Below are 25990 nucleotides of genomic sequence, written 5' to 3' on the forward strand. Positions count from 1 at the left end.
ACCAACCTCTGCTTGGAGAGTGGGTTTTTACTAATTTCAGTGTGTGGTAAACTTAGTGACCTTGTTCTCACAAAACGTAGTAGTAGTTGTAGTAGACTTCTGTTTTTTCTGGGTTCTCTTAAAACAGTTTGATTTTGCTTTGAAAATTTACAATTCTAACTGTAACTGTTTTTAAGAATCAGATTCTTGTTTTCAGGGGAAGAAAGTCCTTTTGAAATTTTTTTAAGAGAAAGTTGTTGATGCCATAAATGGCTTGAGGCGACTTCCCTAATCTTACATTGTGACACTTCCTGATTCTTGAGGCTCCAAAGGGGTATGTTTATATACAACTTGTGAGACAGAACGCCTGTGTCTCTATTAACAACAATGAATTGGCACCATTCATGGTTTAAGTTAACTTCAACCCATTACGTGTCATTCAAATTTGAAATCTGCAACTTAAAAGGGTGAATCTGATCAGACCTCACACTTCAAGGTTTTTTTTCCAGGGGGGAGACTTTAGATATTATGGCAGCAACAGCTTTTTCCACCATGTGATGTAAAGAGGAATTTTATTGTCATACAAGGACTTTTTCCACTTTACCAAAAATACACCATGACAGGTATGAAATACTAGGGATATGCTGCTATACACATGTACTCTCTAGTGGCTAGTGTGAAGCCGCCCCAATATTGCCGTAAAAACAGTATATAAAATTTGCCTTTTGCTACTCCATCATACAGATACCAGCTGCCCACCTGGGCTCATGGAAAGGAGGCAGTTCCAATGGATCGACTTTTCCAAGTTCTCCGCTCAGAAAGCCGACCACGTGGCAAGTGCTCAACTGGCAACCATTTACATGGTGACAAGGGTATGTTATTTTCCCATATGTGTCAGTCACACTTGAACTATGAGTAACAGGTGGATGGTACATGGGCTATTCCAGGTTCAGTGTAAGATGATTTTCCTACCTTGTGGTGGAGTTTCGACTTTTTCCAATGTTATTCCAGATGCAAATGGTGGTTCTAATGCTGGCTTCTTTCAGTGTAAACAAGGACTTACACTGTTAAAGAAATTCAAAGCTACTTGGTATTAGAAAAATAGATAAGGTATGTAGTATAAGCAATCTAATGACAATAGTACATGTATTAGTATACCAGTAACTCACTAATTTGATGTGCTGCTAAGGTGAAACTTACATGGTAACCAGGTGCTAGACAAAGCCCAGGTATTGCTTGATTAGCAAAATCCCCCCCTGTTGATTAGAAATAGTACTGCAAGCAGGTTGCTGACAAAGGGAAGTAAGAAAGGTTATGGGTGTGAGCCCCTGTGTCCCAAGCTGAGGTTCTGAAAGGATAGATTTGGTCAAATATGCAACTCATCATTCATATTTCTTGTGTCCAAAAGGGATACTCTCACTATCAGCTGACATTTTCAAAATACTATATTGCCAGATGCCCAACTTCTCATTTCTTTTGTCAGTTATATAAAACAGCAAAGCTTCTTTCTGTATCAAAAAATGATTATCATGTAGGAGTTATTGCACCTAGTTATTGCCCAGCCATCTTCTAAATTTTCAGGCAATGCTGTATCCATGGTAAGTCTTTGACTGATCTTGACCTTCCAAGTTGAACTTCTTGGCTCCTGGTATGTGCACTGAACAGTCATGTGATCAATTGAAGTATCATGTGACTGCTGCTGCCAATTTACCATTGGCAAAGCTTCAAGCTACAATTAGTACAGCCCACAGTCTGGCTATGTACAGCACGTGGCTGTAATCACCTTTATTTCCTGCCTAAGCTTCCTGACAAAAACCAGGCTGCATGGTCCTGGCCTTGACATTGGTCAGATGTTGAAAGATAGGCTAGTCCAATAAATCTGACACGGCTGTTGCCTTGGAAATAGAAGGGAAAAGTGAAAGGGGTTTGCGTCAGAAGTAGTTCAAGAGTGACAGAAGGTGTCTGGAGACAACCATTATCAGCTGGTTGCGTGCAGTATGAGGTGTCTTGTGACAAGTGTTATCGCCTGCTCGCGTGCCGAACACCAAATTGCCACAACCTGTTGATCTTTAGTATCTCCAGCTGAAATCTTGAGTTATAGTAACCACTCATCGAGTACAAACCTCCACCACCAAGTAATGTACAAAGAAAATGTAGGTATCTAGACATCTGTCTTCTCATTGCTTGCTAATATTCCATCTTTAGGATCATTCCTAAAATCTGAGTATGGATCCAGATTTGTCGCAACTTTCAATCAGTCTTTCTTTGGTCAAGGCCCATCTTCAATAGAATTCTGTTCATAAATGAAGTAGAAATCTATCTTTGTAGCATCTTGACTTGAAGTTACATCATAAAACAGATTGATTGTTTGGAGCAACAGTTTTCTATGACTGACTTTGATAGAGGAGCCAGAGTTTATCACTGCATGAGTTGCTGAAATTAGGGGGGGAAACATGACAGGTCCTATTGTGACAAATTCTACCTCAGCAGGTCTTGTAGTGGTAAACAAGGCAATCTCCTAAGTCTCTTGTCTCCACATTTCGTCGCCTGCTTTAAAAACATGTTTGTAATCTGCCAGTTAAGTTGCCAGGCTGCTGACAGCCACATTCCTGGCATTTTGTTTGTGCTCCGAACTTTGGTCCCAGTAAAACTTTCCGACATGGCCCTTCCTGTCCAGTCTCCCTTCTATGGTACCCTGGAGCCAGTCTTCCTGACCTGGTTACTGTTTGTTGTGCTGACCAAGGGGATGTTTGTGGATATATGATAAATGGCAAGCTCCTATTACAAGAAGCATTTGTTGAAAGCTAGGGATGGTAGCTTAATTACAGGAATGTCATTAACAAAGCAGCATTAAATCTTCAGTAATACATGTATCTCAAAATTGCTTTCTTGTTTCTGACAGCTGCTAATCATTTTTGAAGCCTCTATATCCTTGAGGCTACACATGGAATGTGCAGTTCTGTAGTCCCGTGTGGACTTTGGAACCAACACATCTTTAACTACTTCATCACTTTACAGTTACTAGTAAGTTGGCCATGTTTGTCAGCTCAAGTCAGTACTGGACAGACAGTCTGGTACATCACATGATTGAAAACAGGTCCTGAAGCAAAGCATCAGTCTGGTTATCATTGCAACGATCTATTTTTCTTGCCCTTCTTAGTCTCATCATATGGGGAAAGTCAAGGTAGATTTCTTACAGATGTTCTCTTGCCTCACCTGGTCAGAAGTGCCCTGAGGTAAAAATGTGGCTGTTATTTTTAGTGGTCATGTCGTGAGCACGTGAACAGGGGAAATGACTTTGATCTGTCACAGATGTCCTGCAGAACATGACAATGTATGTCCTGGTATTGTCACCTTGTACCTGTCAATGTACCTGTGAATGAACACTCCATCATAATTATCATTACCTTTGCCAAGAGGGTTATGTTTGTGGGTGTGTGTACACGATTATATTATGGGCCCCCTAGTGGCTTTGTATGTACTGTAGCAGGACTTCTAGCTGGTTTTGATATGTCTTGTTGTGAATATGCTATGGTCGTGAATTTTCAAAAGTCTTCTTTTATGTGAAATCACATCAGAATCGCATGTTGCCTGATAATGACCAATGTTATTTGACATGATTGAAATCAACACACAAACAGCTACTGAGATAATGCCTTCATTTTTCATTTCAAAGTTTGTTATTGAGACTGTTATACATACAGTATGTATAATGTTGTTTGCAAAGAATCTGTTTGTGTGATTTGATCTGTAACCTCCCCATTTCTCTAGAGTCAGCCCTAATGCCTGTTGCCTCAGGCAATGTTCCTGACCACATCCAGCTGTCCGCCTCGCTTTCACCTATCAGCAAATTTACACCAGGTAATAGGAAAGGGGTTGAAGATAACCTTAGGTGAGCTCAAGACGTTGTAACTTGATTTGCTAGCTGTTTCCTTCAGTCATAGCTCTGAGGGGAAAGACCGTAAAATGATGTAAACTTCAACGTACATGTATATGAATTTTGAAGTCCATAATTATGGCCAAATCTGTAGTGTTACAAATGTTGAACATTACATAATAGAACAAAATCTCCATTAAAATGAGGTGGTCACACAAAGATATCCTGCTGCAGCTTTTGTCCTTGTCACTGAACACAATGGCTTCTATATACGAGGGTGCTTCAAAAAGTAATGTCACTAGTTTTATAACAGGCTCATTTTTTTCTCGAATGAGATGAAATTTGGCACAAAGGTAAAGGCATATCTCCTCTTGAGCTTAGAATATCTCAATTTGTTGTTAAAATTTTTATGAGCAACTGAGTTGATTTTAAGATAACCATACCCCTGGAAGTTTGTCAGAAGATTAGTTCCTTTAGATTTGACCCTCTTATAACTACTGTAGGAAGCCGAAATTTGACCTGTATAATAACAAATGTCTCTATAGGTCACATGCCAATTTTCATTTCTGAACTCTCAATGATACATCTTTTACAGCTGCTAGAAAAGAGCAAGTTACTATATTACAGGCAGTTTGATTAATAGCCAAATAGGTGGTTTATTAATCAAAGGTTTTGTAGACTAATTTTCCATCAACCAAAAGATACGAAACTTGACACAGTTATTGGTTGTTTCAAGACCAAGAAGTGTGCAAAGTTTGATTTCTTTCTGTTTATTAAAAAGTCCACTACAGAAACTTTAATCAGCCCACCCCTGATCAACGACACTGATGACCGGGGTCATACCTCACTTCACCCAAGGAACGAAAAAAGAAAACATGATTGGATTTTAAAGATGAACATTGGCATGTGCATTATGAAGAAATAGAACTTGATACATGTGCAATTTCAGCCTCATACAATAGCTACAAGTGAGTCAAGGACATTATCAATTGCATATTAATTGAACCTCTAATTTCTTTCGACGGGACAACAAGGGTGTGGTCAGCTAGAACTCAAGTCGGTCACTCTTAAAAATGTGAACAACAAAGTGAGCTTTCTCAATCTCAAAAGGAGATATGGCTTTACCTTTGTGCCAAATTTCAACTCATTCGATGAAAAAATAAGCCTGTTATAAAACTAGTGACATTACTTTTTGAAGCGCCCTCGTATGTGAAGACACTGCTATTTGTTGCTGTTAGACTATGACCAGGTACAAGAAATTCCCTTGAACTTCAAATTAAACTTAGGTGGAAGACGTATCTGTCCTTTACCAAAGTCAACAATCAATGTAGTTATGGCACCACTCAGACAGCAATTTCAGTTGCCCATACCGGTAGAACCAAGAATTCACATCACCTTAATCGATCTGTAAACACAGTTTCTCTAATAGTCTAACAGTAGGGTTCTGGAACTGGTATAATTTGCCACCAATTTAGAAGCCAGGAGGATGTTAAGAAATTCCTGGCCTTTGTAGGAAGATGTATTTGGCTCACCCGAAAGGTTACATCCTGCAAAAGCACTTAAACTGTGTTACGAGTCTTTCCTACTCCTGTTGGCTTCCATAGAGAATTAGTTTCCTCCTGTCTAAATAAATCATAATTGTACATGAATTAACTGGGAAACACCAACTATGACGTGTACAGGTATACAGTATCTGATGTTCTATGTTATTAGAAAGAAAAATGGATGCTAGATAATTATAGATACATGTACCAACAAATCCCAACAGAAACATCTACCTGTAGCCTGCAGTTTCTAGAACAAGTTGGGTTGCAGAAAAAAGACTAATAGACAAGTTACAACTTGTAATTTGGCATATAAGTTTTTCAGTCTCAGTAGTTCTACATTTGTGTGGGTAGTGTTGAATTAACGTACTGGTTGTGGATATCTGGACTTTGTTGTTAACTTGTTGCATGATTTATATTATTGAGTTTGAATAACAATTATTGAATTCAATTTTTTTCCAGCTTTGAGGCTGAATGTATAATGTGTGCTTTCTGTTGGCAACTATATGTACCAGGCTGAGCTCACAGGTGCTGTTTGAGATGGCAGGTGCCAAGCTAATTGTGCAGGTGCTGTCTGAAATATTAGCTGCCAATATGTTGTTGAGTACTCAGGTGCTATCAGACCCTAAGTAAGTATGCAGGTGATGTCTGTCCCAACAGCTCCAAACTGAGTGTGCAGGTGCTGTCTGGCCTGACAGCTGCCAAACTGAGTGTGCAGGTGCTGTCTGGCCTGACAGCTACCAAACTGAGTGTACAGGTGCTATCTGGCCTGACAGCTACCAGAGTGAGTGTGCAGGTGCTGTCTGGCCTGACAGCTACCAGAGTGAGTGTGCAGGTGCTGTTTGGCCTGACAGCTACCAAACTGAGTGTGCAGGTGCTGTCTGGCCTGACAGCTGCCAAACTGAGTGTGCAGGTGCTGTCTGACCTGACAGCTACTGAACTGAGTGTGCAGGTGCTGTCTGGCTCGACAGCTGCCAAGATGAGTGTGCAGGTGCTGTCCACTGTGACAGCTTCCAAAGTGTGTGCAGAGATGTTTTCAAGAAAACACTCGCGTAGGGTTCAGTCGAGCAGGTAATAGCTGCTGGCAGCTTTACATGTGTATGTTTGTGTGGAGTTTGTTCTTTAGTGATGAAGTCATGTTGATTCTCCACGTCACCGCTGTTGGAGAAGGCAATATTCTGTGTCCAGCAGCAGGAGACGTGACTTGCTGGGTCCCTGGGAGAGTTCTTCTGTTGTCCGTCCCATTCTGCCATGTTTTCTCCTTTGTGAGCTGCCTTCTACAAGATCCCCCTTGGATGGTGGCCATGACGAGTCCTATCAGACCCCCAGTGCCAGTTTTTTAAAACCCCATTGGCTTACACTGCCCATCCCCTGTCTTTATTGCTCCTCCCAGGGTGATGCCTTTGCATGTAAGTGTCCTTTACTGCCTCTTTCCCATCCACTCAGTACTGTCACAACTAATTCCCAGATCTACCAACGCAATAAGCTGCCAACTTCCTATTCCATTCCCCATAGCTCCATCCACTGCTCCACCCCATAGTCAACTATCCTGTGATGGTGATGTAAGGTGTCAGCCCCCCTCCCATCATCGTGACTCCCTGTAATTACCCAGGAGCCTTCAGAGAACCCAAGGTCACCTGGCCCATAATTCCCCAGACATGCCAGGAACTGGCAGGCTGTTTTTCTCAGCATGGGGTCCAGCTGGGAGGGAAACTATAAAGTTTCTGCATTCCTGGCAAGCTTGCAGTTCTGTGGAAGTTGGCCAGTAGGGGAGAGGGACAGTCAGCCAGTGGTTCCTGATGGTGCTAGGGACGGCTTCGCGACAAACTACTTCGACCATGTGGTTAATGATCTTACGGGTTGGGGATTCTTAGGCTAGAAGAAACATCTGTGACAGTATGAGAGGTAGGTATTTTGTTTAAACAATTTTGTATATTTTTTTTCAAAGAAGTTTACTTGTACAGAAATAAGGCATAGCCCAGGATTTTTTTTTTCATTCCTGTTAAAGCACTCCATATGATAAGAGAGATGATTATGTTTTTCAGCATTTTTACAATTTGAGTAGGAAAATTGATAGTTGCAAGTCAGTGATATCTATTAAGGTTATTTCTCAAAATACTTAGGCAAAGAATTTGTCTTAGGTATGCTATCCAACAAAACTTGCATCTATTCATCAGGGAGTCAGGCTGGAAGAGTAACTTTTCAATATCATAATCATATCCATAGGCTGTTTAAGTATTGTTGATTTAAGGGTTCTCCTGTGTTGTTGAGGAATTAAGGGTTTCCCTGGGTAATAGAGGGGCTTTTGGTTTCAATGGACTGATCCAGGACTTTTCCACTGGCCCTGAGGTACTGTGGGTTTCCCTGCGTTTCTCAGGAACTATGGATTCCTCGGCTATCTTGAGAGACTACTGCTATCCCTTTTTAAACTTCATCAGTTCATGATGTTAGATACCTTGAGAATGATTATCAGTTGTAAGAATATGTCACCTGGATTTGGATACAGGCTGTCAGACTGTCAAGACTTTCATCACCTATATGTCACATCTACACATCCTAAAATGCACATAGCAATGGAGTTCAAAGTCAAATTCTTCACCTGGATACATACAAAATGGACATGTTGTTGATCCTGAGCAGCAAAGGTTACGATGACAAGGCGCCCTCACCAAGTGGAGACGTGGCAGTGAAACTGATGCAACGAAGAGTGAATGACCTTCACAGACATAGTCCGATCTCACGAAGGTCAATGTTTACAGTACTTGAAATGAAGCTGTACAGTTCACAGCATCTTGCCAACGTTTGGCAGCCAAATGTAGCTCAAACTTTTGAACGATATTTGCTGAAAGGACTAGTTTCTGGTACACGTGGCAGGACTTTACCCTTTCCAATGTCAGGGCCAATTAGAACTAGACTTGATAATTGTTCACTGAGACTTGGAGGGATTTGAGGAAATACAAGCTATAGACATGCTAATTACTGAAGCTCTGACCTTTATTAGTGATCTGTACTGCATACAATCCCATGGTACTGCCATTTGTCCTTCTTCTTATGATCCGCAGCCTTGCCAAATCTACAGTGAAAGGCACTTATTTACTGATGCTGTGGGTACACAATTTCACCACTGAAAGGCTTGCTAGTTTGCTAAAAACTGTGTATTTCCAACATGAATTTGATAATGTTGGTGTACCCTGGGCTGATGATTTCTGATGATCACAGCAGCACATGAAGGTTTTGTAGGTAAGTGGATTATTGATGGATCTGTAGTGTGATTGGATTGTTTCTATAACCTAGATTTGTCTTAAAGTTTATGTTCTGCTGACAGTAGCTACTTTTTAAAAGATTTTAAGATTGGATGGGTTATCGCCTGTGACCTTGTCTTGATGATGTTTTATGTGGAATGTCCCCTTGGTTCTAGTGAAACACAAGAGGCAGGGAGTACAGTCTCCTGGCTCCTAGAATTCGAACCTGGGCCCACCAGCTCATGAAACCAATGCACTGATTGCCAGGCTAAAAGGTCCAGATCAATTAGACTTGAGAGTTGTACACTAGGAATTGTCACTCTTGCATTAAGATGATTTAGATTGATTTGTTTGGCAAGTGGGTCATTTAGGCCCCAGCTTTTAGGTCCTTAAACTCTGGAAGTATATCTTTCTTGCCAGGTGATTTTACGGTTCGTTTCTGATATCTGGTTGCCACCAAGAAACAAACACATTAGTCAGGTCTTCAGCACACCTGACTGATTGAGACCACATAGAGACTGCCATGTAATTGTAGTAGTGAGGACCATATGGAGCCTTGCATGTGAATGAACGAAAATCAAAGCCTTCATGATCATGTGTCTTGGATAAAGGCAGATCTGCTACTGAATGCATGATTTGGCTTGCAGTCAACCTTACAATATGTAGGAATCAGCTATAGGCTCAGGCTGATGTAGAGGTGATAGGGGTCTCAGTGAGAAGGCTGTCTTGATATGTCATGACTCAGGTAGCCTAGGGAAGGCACAGGGTTGACAGTAGAGAGGTATAGGAGAGTAACCATCCAACAGGGTGGTATAACCCATGTCCAAATGAATCATCTGAGCATGCACTATTGCATGGGGAAATGTTACTGTCTCCTAACCAAGATAAAAGGCATATTCAGACCAGACAGTTCAATTGGCCATGACCAGCTGGCGGTGTCTGAGTCATCTTTAATTTTATTCGAAGTAGCGCAAAGCCAAAAGGAAACATTGAAACATGGCCAGTAGCTTTGTGGTAGCCTATTGTACAGATAGACATAGCCTTGTCTTGTGATTATTGGTACTGGCTGGCCACAGTGTCTTCCCCAGTCCTCTGTTCCCTCCTACCAATTAAATCACCATTGCTGGTCTTCTGTACATACCCCCTGTACGACCATGCAGGTACCATAATAATAGATTATCATTCAGGCAGAACTAGATGCACATGAACACACATAAACAAAGAAAGGTGCAGCTAACCTTGACAAACACATATTTGACAAGGTTACGGTCAGATCAAGATGAATGCTTCTTATTCAAAGCCAATTAGTAATGCTTTTCCTTGGTTATGTTTTATTTTCCAAAGGTGGGCAAACTTTCTGTGAAGGACGTTTTCCCCTCTAATTGATGAATCTTGAATCTTATAATCGCAGAAACAGTTACAGGTACACATCAGTATAACAAACGAAGGCATGTCTTTGTGAGGTATATGAAAGCAAACTACCAGTAACCTTTGCATTTTTCTACTCCTATTTGTAACATGGGGATTTTTGACCTTTTTCAATTTATGTCTAGTTTTACTGTCAAGAAGGTAAAATTTATCCACGGCCCAATTTCCCTGTCAAAGGAGGAAGTTATTAATGGGATATTTGCATGCCTGGATGCACACAGTGAACTCAGGAAAATCCCAATGTTAGCAGGTGTCATGTATCGACCAATCAGCACGCAGGAGGAAGTAAGTTGTAGGTAGATTGAAGTACGTTACCTACTACAGGTAGACTGACGTAGTGTCAGCTGAGAGCCAGACTGAGAAGACCTGTCTAACAGGTGCAGCTGATTGTAACTGTGCAATGGAGAATGAAGGACGTTCAGGTGAGACATTACCGGTATCATTATGTGTCTGGGACCTTTGACTCCTGTGAGCTTCTGACTGTTGCACTGTTCAGGTAGGCATTACACTGAACTTTGGTAATATGGAAGTTCCTGCCTGCTCTACCCCCTGTACACTCCCACGGTCCCTCTATCACCTTTACACTGCTTCTAATTTGATTGCCATCCAAGCAGAACAGAACTCACCTTCAGGAAACACAGGAATTTACGTCCAACTTTACCCAGCAAATGTTTGTTCAAGACAGGTAAATCAAAACAATGCCATTCATTCAAAGTCCAAAATGACAACATTTGCATGTGAATTGCATATCATTTGTGTTGGAACATGTGGTTTATGCATATAAATTATTAGAGGGTAGTTATTAGTAGTTATTAGAGGGACTGAACTTTTTCTTGCACACAGTACGTAGAAACGGTTTGTTTTACATGGCCATGGGCAGCATAAACTTAAGCTTCCTGGTTGGAGGTAGTTCACATAATTGGTCTCCAGCTGATAACCCCTTGGCATGCTTTGCGTGCTCTGAGATATTTCTTTGGCCTTTTCCTGGTCTTATCTTAATAGAATATCTCGTTATGCACGGTTTATTGATAATAAACCAATTCTTATTAATGATTTATTACTTACCCCTTGGCAAACCATCAGTACTGAAACTCTACTGTTAAGTACTGATTGACTACTAACAGTAGAATTTTAGTAGATTTTCAGTAAATCGACTTCTACTGTCCTACTGAACCACTACTGACAAGTACTACGCCTATATCTACTGTTCTTTTACTGTCAGAACAGTACTAAAATTCTACTGTTCTACTACTTGCCATCTACTGAATAGTTTGACCAATCAGATCACTACTGACATCTACTGTTCAACTACTGGCCATCTACTGAGTTATCGACCAATCAGATCACTACTGGACATCTACTGATATCTTTTGACCAATCACAGTCTTTAAATTGTCAATCTGTGATTGGTCCATTTGTACTTCAAATGTCAGTTGCATTTTGGCTCCATTTTGGAGATGGAGCCAGCCAGGGTAAGATGTCTGCTTGTCTCTCTGTGTGTAAACTTTATCTATAAAAACTCCAAGACAGTTTTGAAGTTAATGGTAATGAAGATTATGGTAAAAATGAAAAGGAGATGCTGTGAAGATTATAGCAAAACATAAAGGTAGGAAAATTTAGCAAAAAAGTAAGTTACTTCAAAGTTTAATATCCCCCCCTCCCCAGCCAGTGTCAATTGAAATCAGACATTAATTAATGATTGTTTATGGACAAATTGATACATGACATGTAACATATACTGTAACAATGAGACTACTTCTGCCCAACCACCCCCTCCCCTCAGAGTGACCTTGAAGTTCATACACAGTAACAATGAGTCCACTTCTGCCCCCCTCCCCCCAGAATGACCTTGAAGTCCATATACTGTAACAATGAGTCCACTTCTGCCCCCCTCCCCCATGCATGCCTGACCTTGAGCAGGTTGTTGCAGAGAGTGTCTCCAGGTTGGTGAGAATTGTTGGATGTGACAGGCAGCTTCTGCACCTGGTTGGTGCCCAGGTTCTGTTTCACCAGTTCAAAGTTTATACCCCCTCCCCAGCCAGTGTTAATTGAATCAGACATTGATTGTTTCAACAAATTTATAATTACATGTATCATTGTCCAATTACCGGCTGCAACAATTTATGAGTCCACTTCTGCCCCCCTCCCCCCAGAATGACCTTCGTTGTTCATATACTGTAACTGCAGTTATTTAGACAAATTTATACATTGAACAAGGCACAGCATACTGAGTGAAACGGTAAGTTAAATGTGAATAGTAAATGCAACAGCATGTATCAGAGAGAGTAAAATGATTGACTGAGTGTTTACCCCCCATCCTCTAAGCCAAAGTCAATTTGATATTGTATCAAGCATGGATTATTTGAACATTATACTTAGTATCTTATCAATGTGCATACATGTAACACTTGATAAGAAGTTACTTCTTAAGTTAAATGATGTAATTACTGCTAATGTCCATTTTCTGCTTTTGTGCTGAGTACTTGCACATGTTCTGTGTTCTCCATGAATGCTTGAGGGTCATATTGTTTACAATTCTTGGATTTACTGTGTGTCAGTAGATATTTCGTAGTCAGTGTCAGTAGATATTTACTACGTGTCAGTGGATATTTAGTAGTCATCTACTGTGTGTCAGTAGATATTTAGTAGTCATCTACTATGTGTCAGTAGATATTTAGTAGTCATCTACTGTGTGTCAGTAGATATTTAGTAGTCATCTACTGTGTGTCAGTAGATATTTAGTAGTCATCTACTGTGTGTCAGTAGATATTTAGTAGTCATCTACTGTTTCCCCAATAAGTATCTACTGATCATTTACTGATTTTCCACTGAGTATTTACTGTTTTTCTACTACGTCAGTACTGGAAATTTGCATAAAGTGTGAATAATTAGTAGATATTGACAGTACTAGATAGTTACTATTCAGTAGATAGACAGTAGATTTTTCAGTACTAAACAGTAGTCGGCCAGTACTTAACAGTAGATTTTCAGTACTGGTGGTTTCCCAAGGGACGTTTTAGTTACTGTTGTTTATTGGCATTAATTCTACAGTGGGAAACGTGACTTTGTGTGTTTAACTTTTCATTGGGTTCTGTTATACTGCAATGATTTAAAGCATATATAGTTTAAAGACTGTTGTTCTCACAGTAACTTGGCAGGCCTGACTGTGGATGCTTTACCATGCCATGCTTCCACCTATTGATTTCCAGTATCAAGAAATTAGTATTTCGATGTAAAGGATGGAAATTGAAAAATAGATTAGGGACAATCGTACTATCTTTTCAGGACAAGTTTTGTTTGACATTTTTCTGTAATTTTCATTTTGAATATAGAAACTTACCAGATATCAGATTAAGTAGAAAATGTCATCAAAGATCAAGAATACTGCCAAAAAAACATTAGCTAATTACACCCCCCTTTTCTGCTTAGCACTAGCAGCCAAATATTTAACAGATTTTGAAGAAGTGTGCAGAAGAATTTTGTGTGTGTGTTGTTACCTTTTAAATCATACTTTTACTTTTATTACATTCCAAAATACATATGTACAAATTCATGATCAGGATCACACATCCAATTTTGTTCACTGTGTGGTCACTCTGTGTGTGCATTCTAGTTGAATGGGTCTTAATGAATAACTCTACTAAGTAAATCTTCCTTAGTGTGGAAATGTATCACATAGGACCTTCATCTGATAACATCTTTTCAGTTCCGGTCCTCTGTGTGTGTTTGCATGTTCTGACAACCATTTTATAAGATTATGTTTTCTAATTAGGAGACGTTTCCTGTTCCTCTTTGATTTATTCCTTTTCGCAGTATTGACAAAAGTTTACATTACTTTTGTATTTTCAGGAATAGATGGTGCAGAAGACAGAGAACAGTGAGATAAATACAGTAGCAGATTCATGTTGAAATATGCCTGAATTTGCATTCCGTTGCAGGAATTTCACGCCATTCCTACTTTCCATCATGACATTGTGTACTTAATGACTGTATAACAGAATATGTCAGGAGACGCTCTTCTCAACTAATCCCTCAGTTTAGACACATACATGTATGTTACTGGGACTTCCTCACTCCCCAGGTTCTTCAGAAGTTGACATCCTCTTTATCTGGTTCTCCTTAGGAGATAAAGTGTGAGCAATCAACCAAACAGTTCTCCTTTTGCTAAGAGTAAGAGTGTTTTTTGTGTGTAATGGTTCAGTGGACCAGAGAGGGAAGTTCGAACAGGAGAGCTGTGCCAAGGCAGGCCCAGAAAGTGATGGACATTTGTACCCTACAAGTATGAGCATTGTAGATGGGACAGGTATGGCTTCAGATCTATCAGGCAGTGCTGCATGTGAGGCAGGTGGGGGATTCAGGTGTGACAGATGTGGATGTAGGTGTAGCAGGTACTATTGCAGGTGCAGTAGAGAATGTGGCAGATGTAGCAGGTAGTAGTGCAGGTGCAATAGAGAGTGTGGCAGATGTAGCAGGTAATAGTGCAGGTGCAGCAGATGGAGTTGCAGGGGATGGACATGAGGGGTAGCAGGTTAAGTTGCAGGTGCAGTGGAGAGGGTGGCAAGTGCAGCAGACTGATATGAACAGGTGGACAGGTAGAATTGCAGTTGCCAAAAAGTGGGTCACAGGTGCAGTAGGTATGGCTGCAGGTGTACCAGGTGGTTCTGCTTTTCTCAACTCCTTCTCTCTTGTTCTTTCAGACTACTCAGTGGCAGAAGCCTGGCAGCGGGCGATGGGGTCATCGGAGGAGCGAAATGGGACAGCCGTGAAGGAGGGATGGCTAAAGAAATCACCCCCATTAGACAAGTGGGCCACCCCATTCAAGGTAAGAAAGTTTCTTATGATGGGTGCAAATGTAGCAGCTGTGGTCCTCAAGAAATACCTCACATTTCTTTATGTGCTATGTGTGGATCTTGTTTGTTGGGAGCAATTTCTAAAAGCATCTTAATTGAGTGTATTCCACACAAGCTTGAACGCCAGCCCATAAACATATTTTGTAAGGTAAACATACAGTGCACACTCAAGTACAATTCCTTTGGATAGTCCATTCAAATGAAAAAAATACATTTTATATTTGATGCAGCAGTTAATTGAAATATAACCCTTGTTATGCTCAGTAAGAAGTTGTGTCATTATGATGCAATTAAAGCAAATAGTTTTGCAATTGAAATAAGAGGCAGGTGGTTAACCTGAGTCAGGTTTTCTACATGGAAAGTTTGTGGAGTTAGAATTAAGGGAATTTAGCTGCTCCTATCAAGTTTCAGTCCTTTTGCAGACAAACATCACCAGTGTGATTATGTTCAATTACCTCAAATCTGCCTGTAATGAAACGGTAGGAAAGGAATTTGCTTTTTTGATGGCTTCCAGTGAAGGATTTGGTATGGTAATACCAGAAGGCTACAAGACTAAGAGTCTTAAGACTCACTGGTCTTCAAGGTCTAGGGAGTAATGTTATCATTGGCATCTCAAACATGTGGCTTTAAGACTGCAATCAAAACATGTCCAAATCTCCCAAAGTGGGAATTCCCCAGATCACGTGAAGTGGTTGTTAGTTCCCACCTGTCAGACCCCGATACTGACATAGTTTCTGCCTTCCAATGCCTCAGACTGAGGTACATTTCAATCGTGTGCTGTTTAAGTCATTTTGACAACAGTCACCCTGGATTGTGAGGGAAATAAAAGTAGCAAATATGAATATGCTGCTGTCATAACATAGTGTAGATAGAAATACATGATGTCTACTGTCCAGTAGTGTAGACTGTAGAACATGAGGAACACTTGTTATACTAGTCATCTTAAAATTTCTGTCCTCATCTTAATCCAGAATCAGGACCATGCGTCAGACAGATGTGAACCAGAAATGGCAACAAACATGCCTTGAGCCATGTTAACTAGGCATTTAACACGTGTATATTTGTCTGTCCTTGAAGGTCGTCTTATAATGTCAAAGAAAAACAAGTTTAGCAGGGAGGTTTCTGCTTTCAGTTCCTTAGCCATCACAGGTGGTTAATGATGTCAAGTGTACCATTACCAGTTGAGTAAGATGTCAACAGGTCTTCGTAAAAGCTGTTTTTGTTCTGTAGTTTTGGCTTTGCTTTTAAATACCAAGAATTTTTCAGACTTGTTGCTGACTTCTTGCACTTGTTTACTGTGTTGTTGCTGTCGGCTTTGATTGAATTCTTGCTGCCCACCAGGCAACTGCTTCTGTGTTGCAAATTAGACCAGAGGTCTGGTCACCAACAGGGTTTTTATCGGAAGTTAATGTAGACAGTTGAAAGTACAGTATATTGGTTGGTCTAGGAAGTCGTAAAAATTCTTTGCAAGGGCCTGAATCACGATGCTGCTGCAAAGTTGGCAAAAATAAGAACTGTTACAATGTCAGAGGTTTTAAAGGAGTGCCATTTTGTAGTTTTAGGCTCACCAGACCTGTTTTGTACAGCTTTTAAAGATCTGGAGTTATAGTGTTATGTGAGGCAACTTTTATGAGAGTGTTATTCTCAGTGTGGATGAGTCTTATAAGCATATCATTTTGCCAGAATAGTATACAAAACAGCAACACTGACAAGACTTAGTAAGGTCTATTTGAAAGATAAGAACATCAAGCACAACTCCAAAATCATAATTATGCTGTCCCTGGTTACCTCTGCATTTCTGTATAATGTGATTGTGACAGTAAAACTGGAGAAAAGAACCTCATAGATGAAATGCTTCTGGAAGATTCTAGAGATCACATACAAAGACAGCATTACAAATAATAAAGTATCCAATAAGGTCAAGCACAATGTTGAATGGACAGGCATGACACGAAACATTGAGAAAAACAGAAAACCGAGAAGGGTGAAGAAAACTGGTTGCCAAATCTTGTGTGGTGTTCTAATGGTTCAATAGTTAGACTAAGGCAGGGATAGATGAGAGATGAGACCCATTTCCAAACTCTGGCACCATTGCAAAATCTGCTCTCACCAGGGCACAATCGGGTGGAAACATGCATGAGTTGTGGGAAACAAGGCAAGACCTTCTAACTCTAATGGGGGCCCCAAATTTGACTCACTTTTGCCCAACTCGCACAATTTCTAGCCAGATCGTGCTCTGTTAACAGCAGATATTCTACAATGGTGCCGTAGTTGGGAATGGGGTGTTGATTGTGAAGTTTGACTTTGTGTTTGATGGAAGGAAACCATCACAAGTAAGTTTCTTTCATCAGACAGTTTTGTCGGAGCATGCATTTGTTGGCATAACAGATGGTTCAAGCTGTTTCAGATGCCTGTGGGACCAACCAGCAGTTTCTTGGAAGTTTCACCATAAAAACAACAACATGAAAACAGTGCTCATTAAAAATCATTGATATAAGGACTTGACTTATGTTTTTCTCAACTTGGTTTGATCATACTGTTAAGAGTTTGATATATTAAGGCAGGTGATGATGAGATGAAGTATGGGAGCCTATTACTAGTACCTGCTCTCAACTGTCACCAAAACTGAGTCTTTTAAAACATTTTATATATGTTGAAGAAGAAAGGCTCTGTTATGCTCATGACATTTCCAGTGATTGGCCAGCAAATTTCTTTTTGCTTTTGAGTTATTTTTCACATGGACGCTATGCTTGTTCGGTTAGTGTAAATATTCAGGTCTAGTCACACGTTAACTTAAACCTGAACATGTCATCCTTACACACAGTAACCCCTCCATGACCTGTATTTTGTCTCCTACCCCTCCAGGCTTGGGAACAGCGCTGGTTTGTTCTGCGGATCACCCCCCAGGAACAACTGGAACTGGAGTACTACAAGGACAAGGACAGCTCCAGGAAGGACGAACCAAAAGGCATCATCAAGTTTGGAAAGGTGGACTTTTACGAAGAAATCATCAAGCTGTGCGACAAAAAGGACAAGAAGGTTGCAGACATCATCAGCAAGCACAAGTCTGAGAACATCTTCACTGTGACTAGCTCGGAGGGGAGAAATTTCTTCCTGATCTGTGAGACAAAGTAAGACAAGCAGTGACTTTGGGTGTGGTAGTGTTAATTAAACACCATTATAGGTGAAGTACATCACCATAATGGAAGTGTTATGAAAGATTACAACATTGTTGGATGAAAAGTTTATACTTGAAATGAATCATGTTGACCTCTCATGATACAACTGTCATGGCAATAAGATTACTTGTTGTCTGGGTAAATGGTGGTTGGATGGAGGGGGTCATGAGTACCTTGAGATAAGATTTTTTTGTTGCTACCAGTAAATTACTTTTTGCCAGTTGAGACGAGATAAGGTCAATGATGATGGCATTCTTCCTTCTCAGGGAGGACCTGGAGAGTTGGTTTGACCTGCTACAGCAGCATCTGGAGGAACTCGGATACATCAAGGTTAACACATAAACGGATCAATACTCTAGAGTAGCTTCTCCTGAACACTGTTGTGCCATTCTCCACTGTCTGCTTGTATAGAGGTTATGGTTCCAAGGGGTCCCATTGAAATTCTAGGAGAGTCCCCAAGTTCAAAGTGTTAACTGCCAAATATGACTGGCATCCCTCCCCCAGTCCAAGTCTTGCCCCCTGAAGGGCAGCAGCCTGGCTTTGATCAGAAAACCACTGATGAATCCTACATACAGTAGCGTGTGGGCACGCTTTGTTTACAGTCAGGGTTTGTTATGAAATAGGGTAAGGGCAGCGGGGTTCTACGTGTTGTGACTTCTGCACTGGGGAGGCAGTAAAAAAGTGGAAGTGTTGCCAAGCTTCAGCTGCAGACAGCCACATTTATTTTCAAGTTAGCGGCTAACTTCTAGGTCAAAACAACCTGTTTGTTTCCTGAGGCAAATCAAATTGAATCGGTAAACTGTTTAATGGATTATATGCAGTTGTTTTGAGAATTAAAAAAAATATGAAACACCACTTTTCACCACCACAATAGTGTGTTTCTGATGCCTATTGCCTTCAACCTAGCATTTTTATTCTGTACCACTAACTCAAAATGATTTTAGCTACAGTTATCCAGTGGTCATATAGGATATTTGTGTGTTCAAAAGACCTTCAACTTCTTCAATCAACAAGTAGATTGTCGTAATTGTCCAGAGATGAACTGTATCATGGCATGTTTTTATCAACATTCAAGACAATGTGCAGTTGGTTCTCTTAATGTGCCTATTGGGGACTATGCTGCACGTCTATGGTAGCCAATGACATCTTACTCTCCTTGATTCTTATATTTCTGAACCTTGAGCTATACTATAAACCATGCATGGTATCCATCTTTCCCTCTCTAAACACATACATATCCATATTGTGCCCAGGGTTTTGCCCTCCAGAATAGAGGACGGTCAGCTACACAACAATTGGGACCCCGGCCTCGAGAGAAAACACCTGAGCGTTACCTGCATTCTGCACCTGGTCAGAACCAAAATGCCTTTGCAGGAGTAGGACAGAGGGAAGCACAGGTGCAGATTTCTTTGTCAAGTCATTCTGAAAAGTGTCAAAACTGGTAATTGACAAACATGTTGAAAGATTCGTAATGGCCCTGCAAGTTGTCATATTGATCATAAACTTATTACCTGGACCGCGATAATGTTCTATAGGGTGTTTCGGACTGGTCCGCATTTTACGCTACAACAATTTTCACATGCGCTTCTGTAAAACAATTTTTCCTGAACATTCAATTAAGTTTGTGTTGCTTTGTTCATAGTGGCAGAACTTAGTCTCTGGTGGCTCTTCTTACCTCACTACTCTTTTGACTATCCACTGACCAACAGCTACACAGACTGATACAGAGAAACCTAGAGATAGTCTAAGATAAATTAAAAGCTGTGAAGGCAATTTAATGGTACATGTACAAGTATTTTGTGGTGCATTGTTATATCATCAGCAAGAGTACAGACATAGTTGCAACTTTCTGTTTTAGGTGCCTTGTTTTCTAAACTATTTGCCCATTTTGCATTGAACTTTTTTCAGGCTTGTATGACTTAGATAGATTACCACATAATGGATCTCATATCACCTTCGGTCCCAGCCCTCCTGTGAGCTGGATTGCCCTACGACCTTCCGCCATTGTGTGATCTGACATTGTGTGGTCAGGCTAGATATATATATGTCTATGTATATCTCAAAGTTGTATCCTCAATGTGACAGTGACACCTAATGTCAAGTCCCTCCAGATGCCACTGTCCTGTCTGATTGCCATGTCTCTGTCTGATTGTTGTTTCTCTGCCCCTCAGCCTGAGTCAGACATCACCGTTAGAGGATTGCAGACACCCAGTCCTCGTCCCAACAGTTCCAGCTCCTCCTCGGGATGCTCTAGCTGTTCCAGTATCTCCAGTCAGTCCAACCCAGATGTGCAGTATGCTGTTTATCGCTCTGCTACACCAACCACCCAACCACCTGTGCGTCACAGTCCGACCCCAACCAGCCAACGACCCACATGCCTCCATTCAACCCTGACCGGACAGACCAACTTCGATGTACAGCAGACACCTGACGATGAACACAGGACAACTTCTGTGCCTATAGGCACACAGCATGCCATTGCGGGGTCTCGCACGAGCTCACCCTCCACACCACCAGACACACCTATGTCGCCACTCTCATCCTCACCTGCCTTCGATTTCAACCCTGAGTTTATTCATCAGATGCAGGAGGAGGGAGATGTTAGAGGAGAGTCTGCAGAGCAGGAGCCTAACTATCGTCTCCTGGAGAATCCCAGCCAGCCTTGCTGCCTACGCCACCACATATTCTATGTGGGTGTTGAAACTGCAAGAGAATATCTAGACTTGTACGAAAATATCCACGTGATTCTGGATGAGAAACAGTGGCGACAGAGCGTGAGAACAAGGAAGGCATCCCTGAGACAGTCGTGTGGTCCTGTCATGGAGACCCTGGAACTTCAGCAGGGAATCCCTGTCTCTCACGGGGACCTGGAGGATGCAGAAGTATTTGGAAATGAGGAGGGAGAGAAGGAAGATATTTATGAACCAATGGGCCCTCAGCCTGGTCATTCTGACTCTGTGACCTTACCAACATCTTTGACAGTGGCAGCTGAAGAAAGCCCCTACAGCTCAGGGGATGAGGACCTCTATGTCCTGCCCACTAGTGGGATCTCACCTGATGATGACTATGGCATACATCCCAAGTTCTCGCTCGGAACAGGAAATTCAGCACCAGGCTCTCACAAGGAGCAGGAAAGAGATGATGTTATAGCCCAGAGCAGTGGTGGGGAAATATCCCCGGGTCATCTCAGCGAGCCTGCTGAGAAGCTGGAAGATGGAGACGACGTGTCAGAAGTGGCAAAAGCAATGGAAGCAGCTGCAGCTGATTTACTCCCAGATCACAATGAAAGGAAAACTATCTCTTGTATGCTGAAGCAGGAGAATCTGTGCCAGGAGGATGCCTTTGCCTTTGTAGAGCAGCAGAGAGAACTGTTAGAGAGTTTCTCCAGGTCACAGACAGCCGCTCAGTCATCCACACTGGAGAGGCAGGTTGAAGGCCAGGAGGACACGAAGCCTCGTAAGCCAATATATTTTGCTTGATATTTTTTTTTTATTGCACATTGCTTTGCACCTCTTCATTCCAGAATAAGGTCACCAGTAGTAGAATGATGTAAGTACTGTGAAATATTCAAGCATTGTTCATTGTTTGAATGCATCAATAATGGCTTAATTCTTTATCATTTTCACAGCTTTACCTCCGAGAAACCTTTCATTCCGTGCCCACAGTCCTGATTGCTCCCACAGCCCACATACACCACTAAGCAGATCAAGGTCTGGCTCTTCAAGAATGGAGGCTCCACCTGAAGACACAATAATGAAGAAACGAGCCAACACCCTGCCCATACTACACAGCTGTAGAACACCACCTCTTCCTACTGAGCCTCCACCCCTCCCACCGAGAGTCAGCCTGTCCCCCTCCCCATCTGAGCTGCAGGCAGAGTAGGTATCTGTCAGACTTATAGGATAAGTGATATTTAGTGGTAAAGATACTTATCATCAAAGTAGAGGTTCTGGAATGAGAGTGATGATGCAATTCAGCAGTGCATTAACTGGGAAACATTGCAAAAGAAAAGAGAGGTGCATAAGTCACCACATTACCATACAGAGAAGTCCTCATATGACACACACAACTCCAATTTTCTGCAGGATCATTCGTCAGCAGATGGACAGTGGGGAGATCAAGGTCATACTCAGCAGGGAGCAGGTCATCAACAAACTGGCCTTTGTGGAATGTTTCAGCGCTGTGTGGTAAGTTTGTATTTAATTGTGGAGGCATTACTTACAATTAAATTTTCCCCACTATTCTTCTTCTTTCTTTGAAATCTTCTGTAATGAACCAATCAGAGCTTAGAACTGCTGGTAACATCAGCATATTTATTAGCTGAACCAATTATATAGCAAAACCTGTATTGGTTTCCTTAAAGGCAAACACAGAAAACATTCTGCATTTTCACAAGAATGTAGCCTTTCTAGTCCATTTTTTGTATATTCCACAGTATGAACATTTAGAGTCTGGAGGTTGAGTCTGTGCAGTTGATGCTGTCAGTCTCTAGTTACTTATTTTTTCTTGTTGTCATTAGGATTGCTGGATGGAAGGAGGAAAAAGAACCAATGCTAAAGCAGTATTTTTATGTGGGAGATAATGTCTATGCTATCAATGATCAGCGAGTGAGAACTGCTGATGACGCCAGAAGAACAATTCAGACCTCCATGAAGGATCAGGTGTGGTACTTCTGCTGACTCTTGTCATACATATAATCACATCTGAAACTTTTCATATTACTCCCATGACTAACTTAATGTCAAAGTAATGGTAACCCTGGTATGTTGACATTGCCCACATATACAGTGTACTTTCATTTTGAAAATGTAGGTCTATGAGGTAGTACAATAGATTTAGTGCTGTAGATCTCCTCCGCTGATTTGTGAGCCTCGTAAGCTTTATTTTGTATTTGTTTGCCCTAGATTATTTTCCACATCAAGCGGCTGCCACATGCGTATGTGGTTACTTTGAGGAGGACCACAGATGGGGAGAAACTTGGGATTGACATCAAGGCAAACCATGCAGAGGTAAGAAACCTTCAGAATGTCACATCCATATACATGAAGAATGAAAACAATAAAATGGGCAGTATGTGCATATGAACACATAGACAGCATGCTCAGGGACTCCCAAAGTTGAGTTGTAGTGCAAAATTTTGTTACACCCTCTTTTCAGTAGAGGCTGCAACCGCTCACCGATAAAAAGATTAAGTGTGTTTTGTTATTTTGTCATACTTCTGCATCTCGCATCATTTTTCAATTATGAAATCAAGTATCACACAAATCCAATTTTGGTTGCTGTCAGGTCGCTCACCGATTTCCCTCTAATGAAAAGAAGGCCTTTGCCAGTTCTGTGACTACGGAAACTATGGAAACACAGCTCTGTTAGTACAATTACTGGTGGGTTGGGTGGTTCATTCCTGCTGTTTTCCTGCTGTCCAGATCACAGCTGTGGACCCAGATGGCCTAGCTGGACAGCAGGGCATGAAACCCAAGTACAGTGCCAAGAATTATCAGGTTAACTGGACGATCACCATGATCAACAACCTCCCAGTCAGCATCCTGGCAGTGCATGAGAAGGTCTGGGTAAAGTTTATTTTTTTAATACTAGTATCAAGTACATCATGACAAATTTCAGATTTGTGCAAGTTGTAGCAGTTGTGAGGGGTTTTCATGTAGATGCTCCAGCTGTAGATGATAGAATAGGAACACTGACACAGGTTCTTATGTGCCATAAAGGTGCTGTTGGGGGGGGGGCACAAACATAAATGTTACAGCTGGAGACAGCTTGGCAGATGCTACAATGGGATTGGATGAAGCATCTGCTACAGCTGGGGAAAGCTGATACTGCAGATGTTAGGATGAGTAAACCTTTTTGTTCCATCTGCAGGAGGTTCAGAGGCGTATCTGGGAGGGTGGTCTGCAGGTGACATTAGTCCTGCAGCCTTCAGACTTCATCAAGACACTGCGGAAGGAACTTAAGATATTCACTAACAGAAACCCCAAGGAGTATGAGGTGGACACACTGGCAACCAGGAAGTAGATTTTGTCTTCCTGGTAGATTTGAAAATGACATCTTAAAACAGCAATATGTTGTAGTACAGCAAGGGTATGATAAACAATTGCTGAACAAATTTTGTGATCTAATAATGCATATGTTGTGTATCATTTTTTAAAAGAACCATTGAACTTTTTTCAATCAAAGGAATCGTCGCTTCCAATGTGTGACCAGACATGGTCATTGTTCATATCAGTGAAGGCCATAAGACTTGATTATAAATGAAATCTTAAGAAGCAGACAAAACAGAAAAAATGTGCCTTTAAACATCTTGAAGGAATCCATCAGTTCACACAAGTGTGCATGACAATGTAGGTACATTTTACATAGGACCTTTATGTAGCCATCTGAATGATGACCAGATATTGGATATAACCATGTTGTTGTTTTTTTGTACATATATGTACTAGGTATTTAGTATTAAAATGGTCTAGTTGTAGCAATGGCACATGAGTACTTTGTGTCCTAGAAGCAATAAACCAATGATCTTCCGAACATACAAATTCTGAAATGTCAAGATTTTGTTGCTGTGAACAAAAAATCTTCTCACCAGATCATCTGTTAGAGGACAGTGCATGACTTGCAATGTTGTCTTTAATTGTTTCTATGATATGTAAAGGAAGGCAGTTGTAAGATGTGATCTTGATTTCTTATATTTTAGGCATTTACATAATGTACATTTGTATTATAAAGCTGTACCAATATAGAGAAGTTCCCCATACTTTTTATTTTCATTATCGCTTGTATTGAATTGTCACATATCATATTATATCTTACATGCTTACATTTGTATATATGAATAGATAGCATGCTTCTCATAATAACTTCTCATGCACCTTAATCTTTGGTTGTAGATAGAATAGATGGCTATAGGTTCAGACAGTTGTCTATGAATGTGTAACTGTCAATGATAAAGATTCTCTGCCCATAGCTGGCATTGTTGTGTTTATTTTAGTACTGATAACAACCATGCCATATTTGCAAGAATTTTTAGGGCTTTTAAAATATACTTTTGATAATTGTCTATCCTCAAAGTAACAATAAAATCTCACACTTTACTTCCTTTCCTCTTCAAAATAATTTACAAATTGTCATCAGTCCATCAGTACCCCTAATCTAGGTATGGTGACAGAAAACTAATGATCGTGTCTTCCATATCTTGATTACCTCTATAAAATGTCATGGTGGTTACATTTCCAGCAGCATTTGTGTGTGCATGTCTGTCAACAGAATAAGAAAGTTAACAGAATGGCTGGATGGATTGGTTTCATATTTGGTTTGTTGGTAGGGCGTGACGAAAACCGGAAATAGTTAGATTTGTGTCCCCTGGCAGCTTCCCTTGGTACTACAATTTAAGTTCCATTTATGATATCTCCTGTCATAGACATGTTATGGCCACAGTTTTGGGGTGATAGCTCTTGTGCCAGGAAAGAAGTGACAAGTTTTCCTATCAGTTAGTTTTGAAATTGGAGGGGCATTTTTGTCAAATTTGTAAAGAAGATAATTCAAGAAATGAAAAGCAAATTTTCATAATTTTTGGTATGTAGGTAGCTTACACAAAGATATAAAAGATGAAGTACAAATTATACAACTAGGAGGACATTTGCATGTATCATAGCAGTTTTTTTTTTCAATGTATCTCCTGTCCCACACATGAAAATGGTCTTGGCAGATAGCTTTTGACAAAACCTGGCAGGGGTAGGCCCCCTGACATTTACTTTTGGAACTGCAACCCTTAAGGACATATTTGTCAAAATACTCCAAAGAGATAAGTGCAGAAGGAACAGAGATTTTTTTATCATTTGGTATGTAGGTTGCTTAGACAACGATGAAAAAATATGTAAATGTACAG

The 25990-nt window shown here is 40.8% G+C and overlaps 1 protein-coding gene across 6 annotated transcripts in view; it reads left to right on the plus strand.

Moving 5' to 3' along the window:
• LOC118414240 overlaps positions 1 to 25196 on the plus strand; it is a 25990-nt gene extending 794 nt beyond the window's left edge. Inside the window, exons 2-14 of one of the 6 annotated variants that reach the window (XM_035818141.1) lie at positions 724 to 851; positions 14272 to 14373; positions 14768 to 14892; positions 17786 to 18051; positions 18366 to 18429; positions 19353 to 19496; positions 20271 to 21555; positions 21728 to 21977; positions 22185 to 22286; positions 22619 to 22760; positions 23004 to 23108; positions 23523 to 23660; positions 23971 to 25196. In XM_035818141.1, coding sequence (XP_035674034.1) covers positions 767 to 851; positions 14272 to 14373; positions 14768 to 14892; positions 17786 to 18051; positions 18366 to 18429; positions 19353 to 19496; positions 20271 to 21555; positions 21728 to 21977; positions 22185 to 22286; positions 22619 to 22760; positions 23004 to 23108; positions 23523 to 23660; positions 23971 to 24123 — 2961 coding nt within the window. In that variant the 5' untranslated portion in view covers positions 724 to 766 and the 3' untranslated portion in view covers positions 24124 to 25196. Of the gene's footprint in view, positions 1 to 723; positions 852 to 6836; positions 7306 to 10184; positions 10493 to 14271; positions 14374 to 14767; positions 14893 to 17785; positions 18052 to 18365; positions 18430 to 19352; positions 19497 to 20270; positions 21556 to 21727; positions 21978 to 22184; positions 22287 to 22618; positions 22761 to 23003; positions 23109 to 23522; positions 23661 to 23970 lie in introns of those variants that run through there. The other 5 variants (XM_035818144.1, XM_035818142.1, XM_035818143.1 and 2 more) reach the window with 5 other exon arrangements.
• Positions 25197 to 25990: the final 794 nt, after the last annotated feature.

Source organism: Branchiostoma floridae, chromosome 4, assembly GCF_000003815.2.
Source record: "Branchiostoma floridae strain S238N-H82 chromosome 4, Bfl_VNyyK, whole genome shotgun sequence".
In the NCBI taxonomy this organism is placed as follows: Eukaryota; Metazoa; Chordata; class Leptocardii; order Amphioxiformes; family Branchiostomatidae; genus Branchiostoma; species Branchiostoma floridae.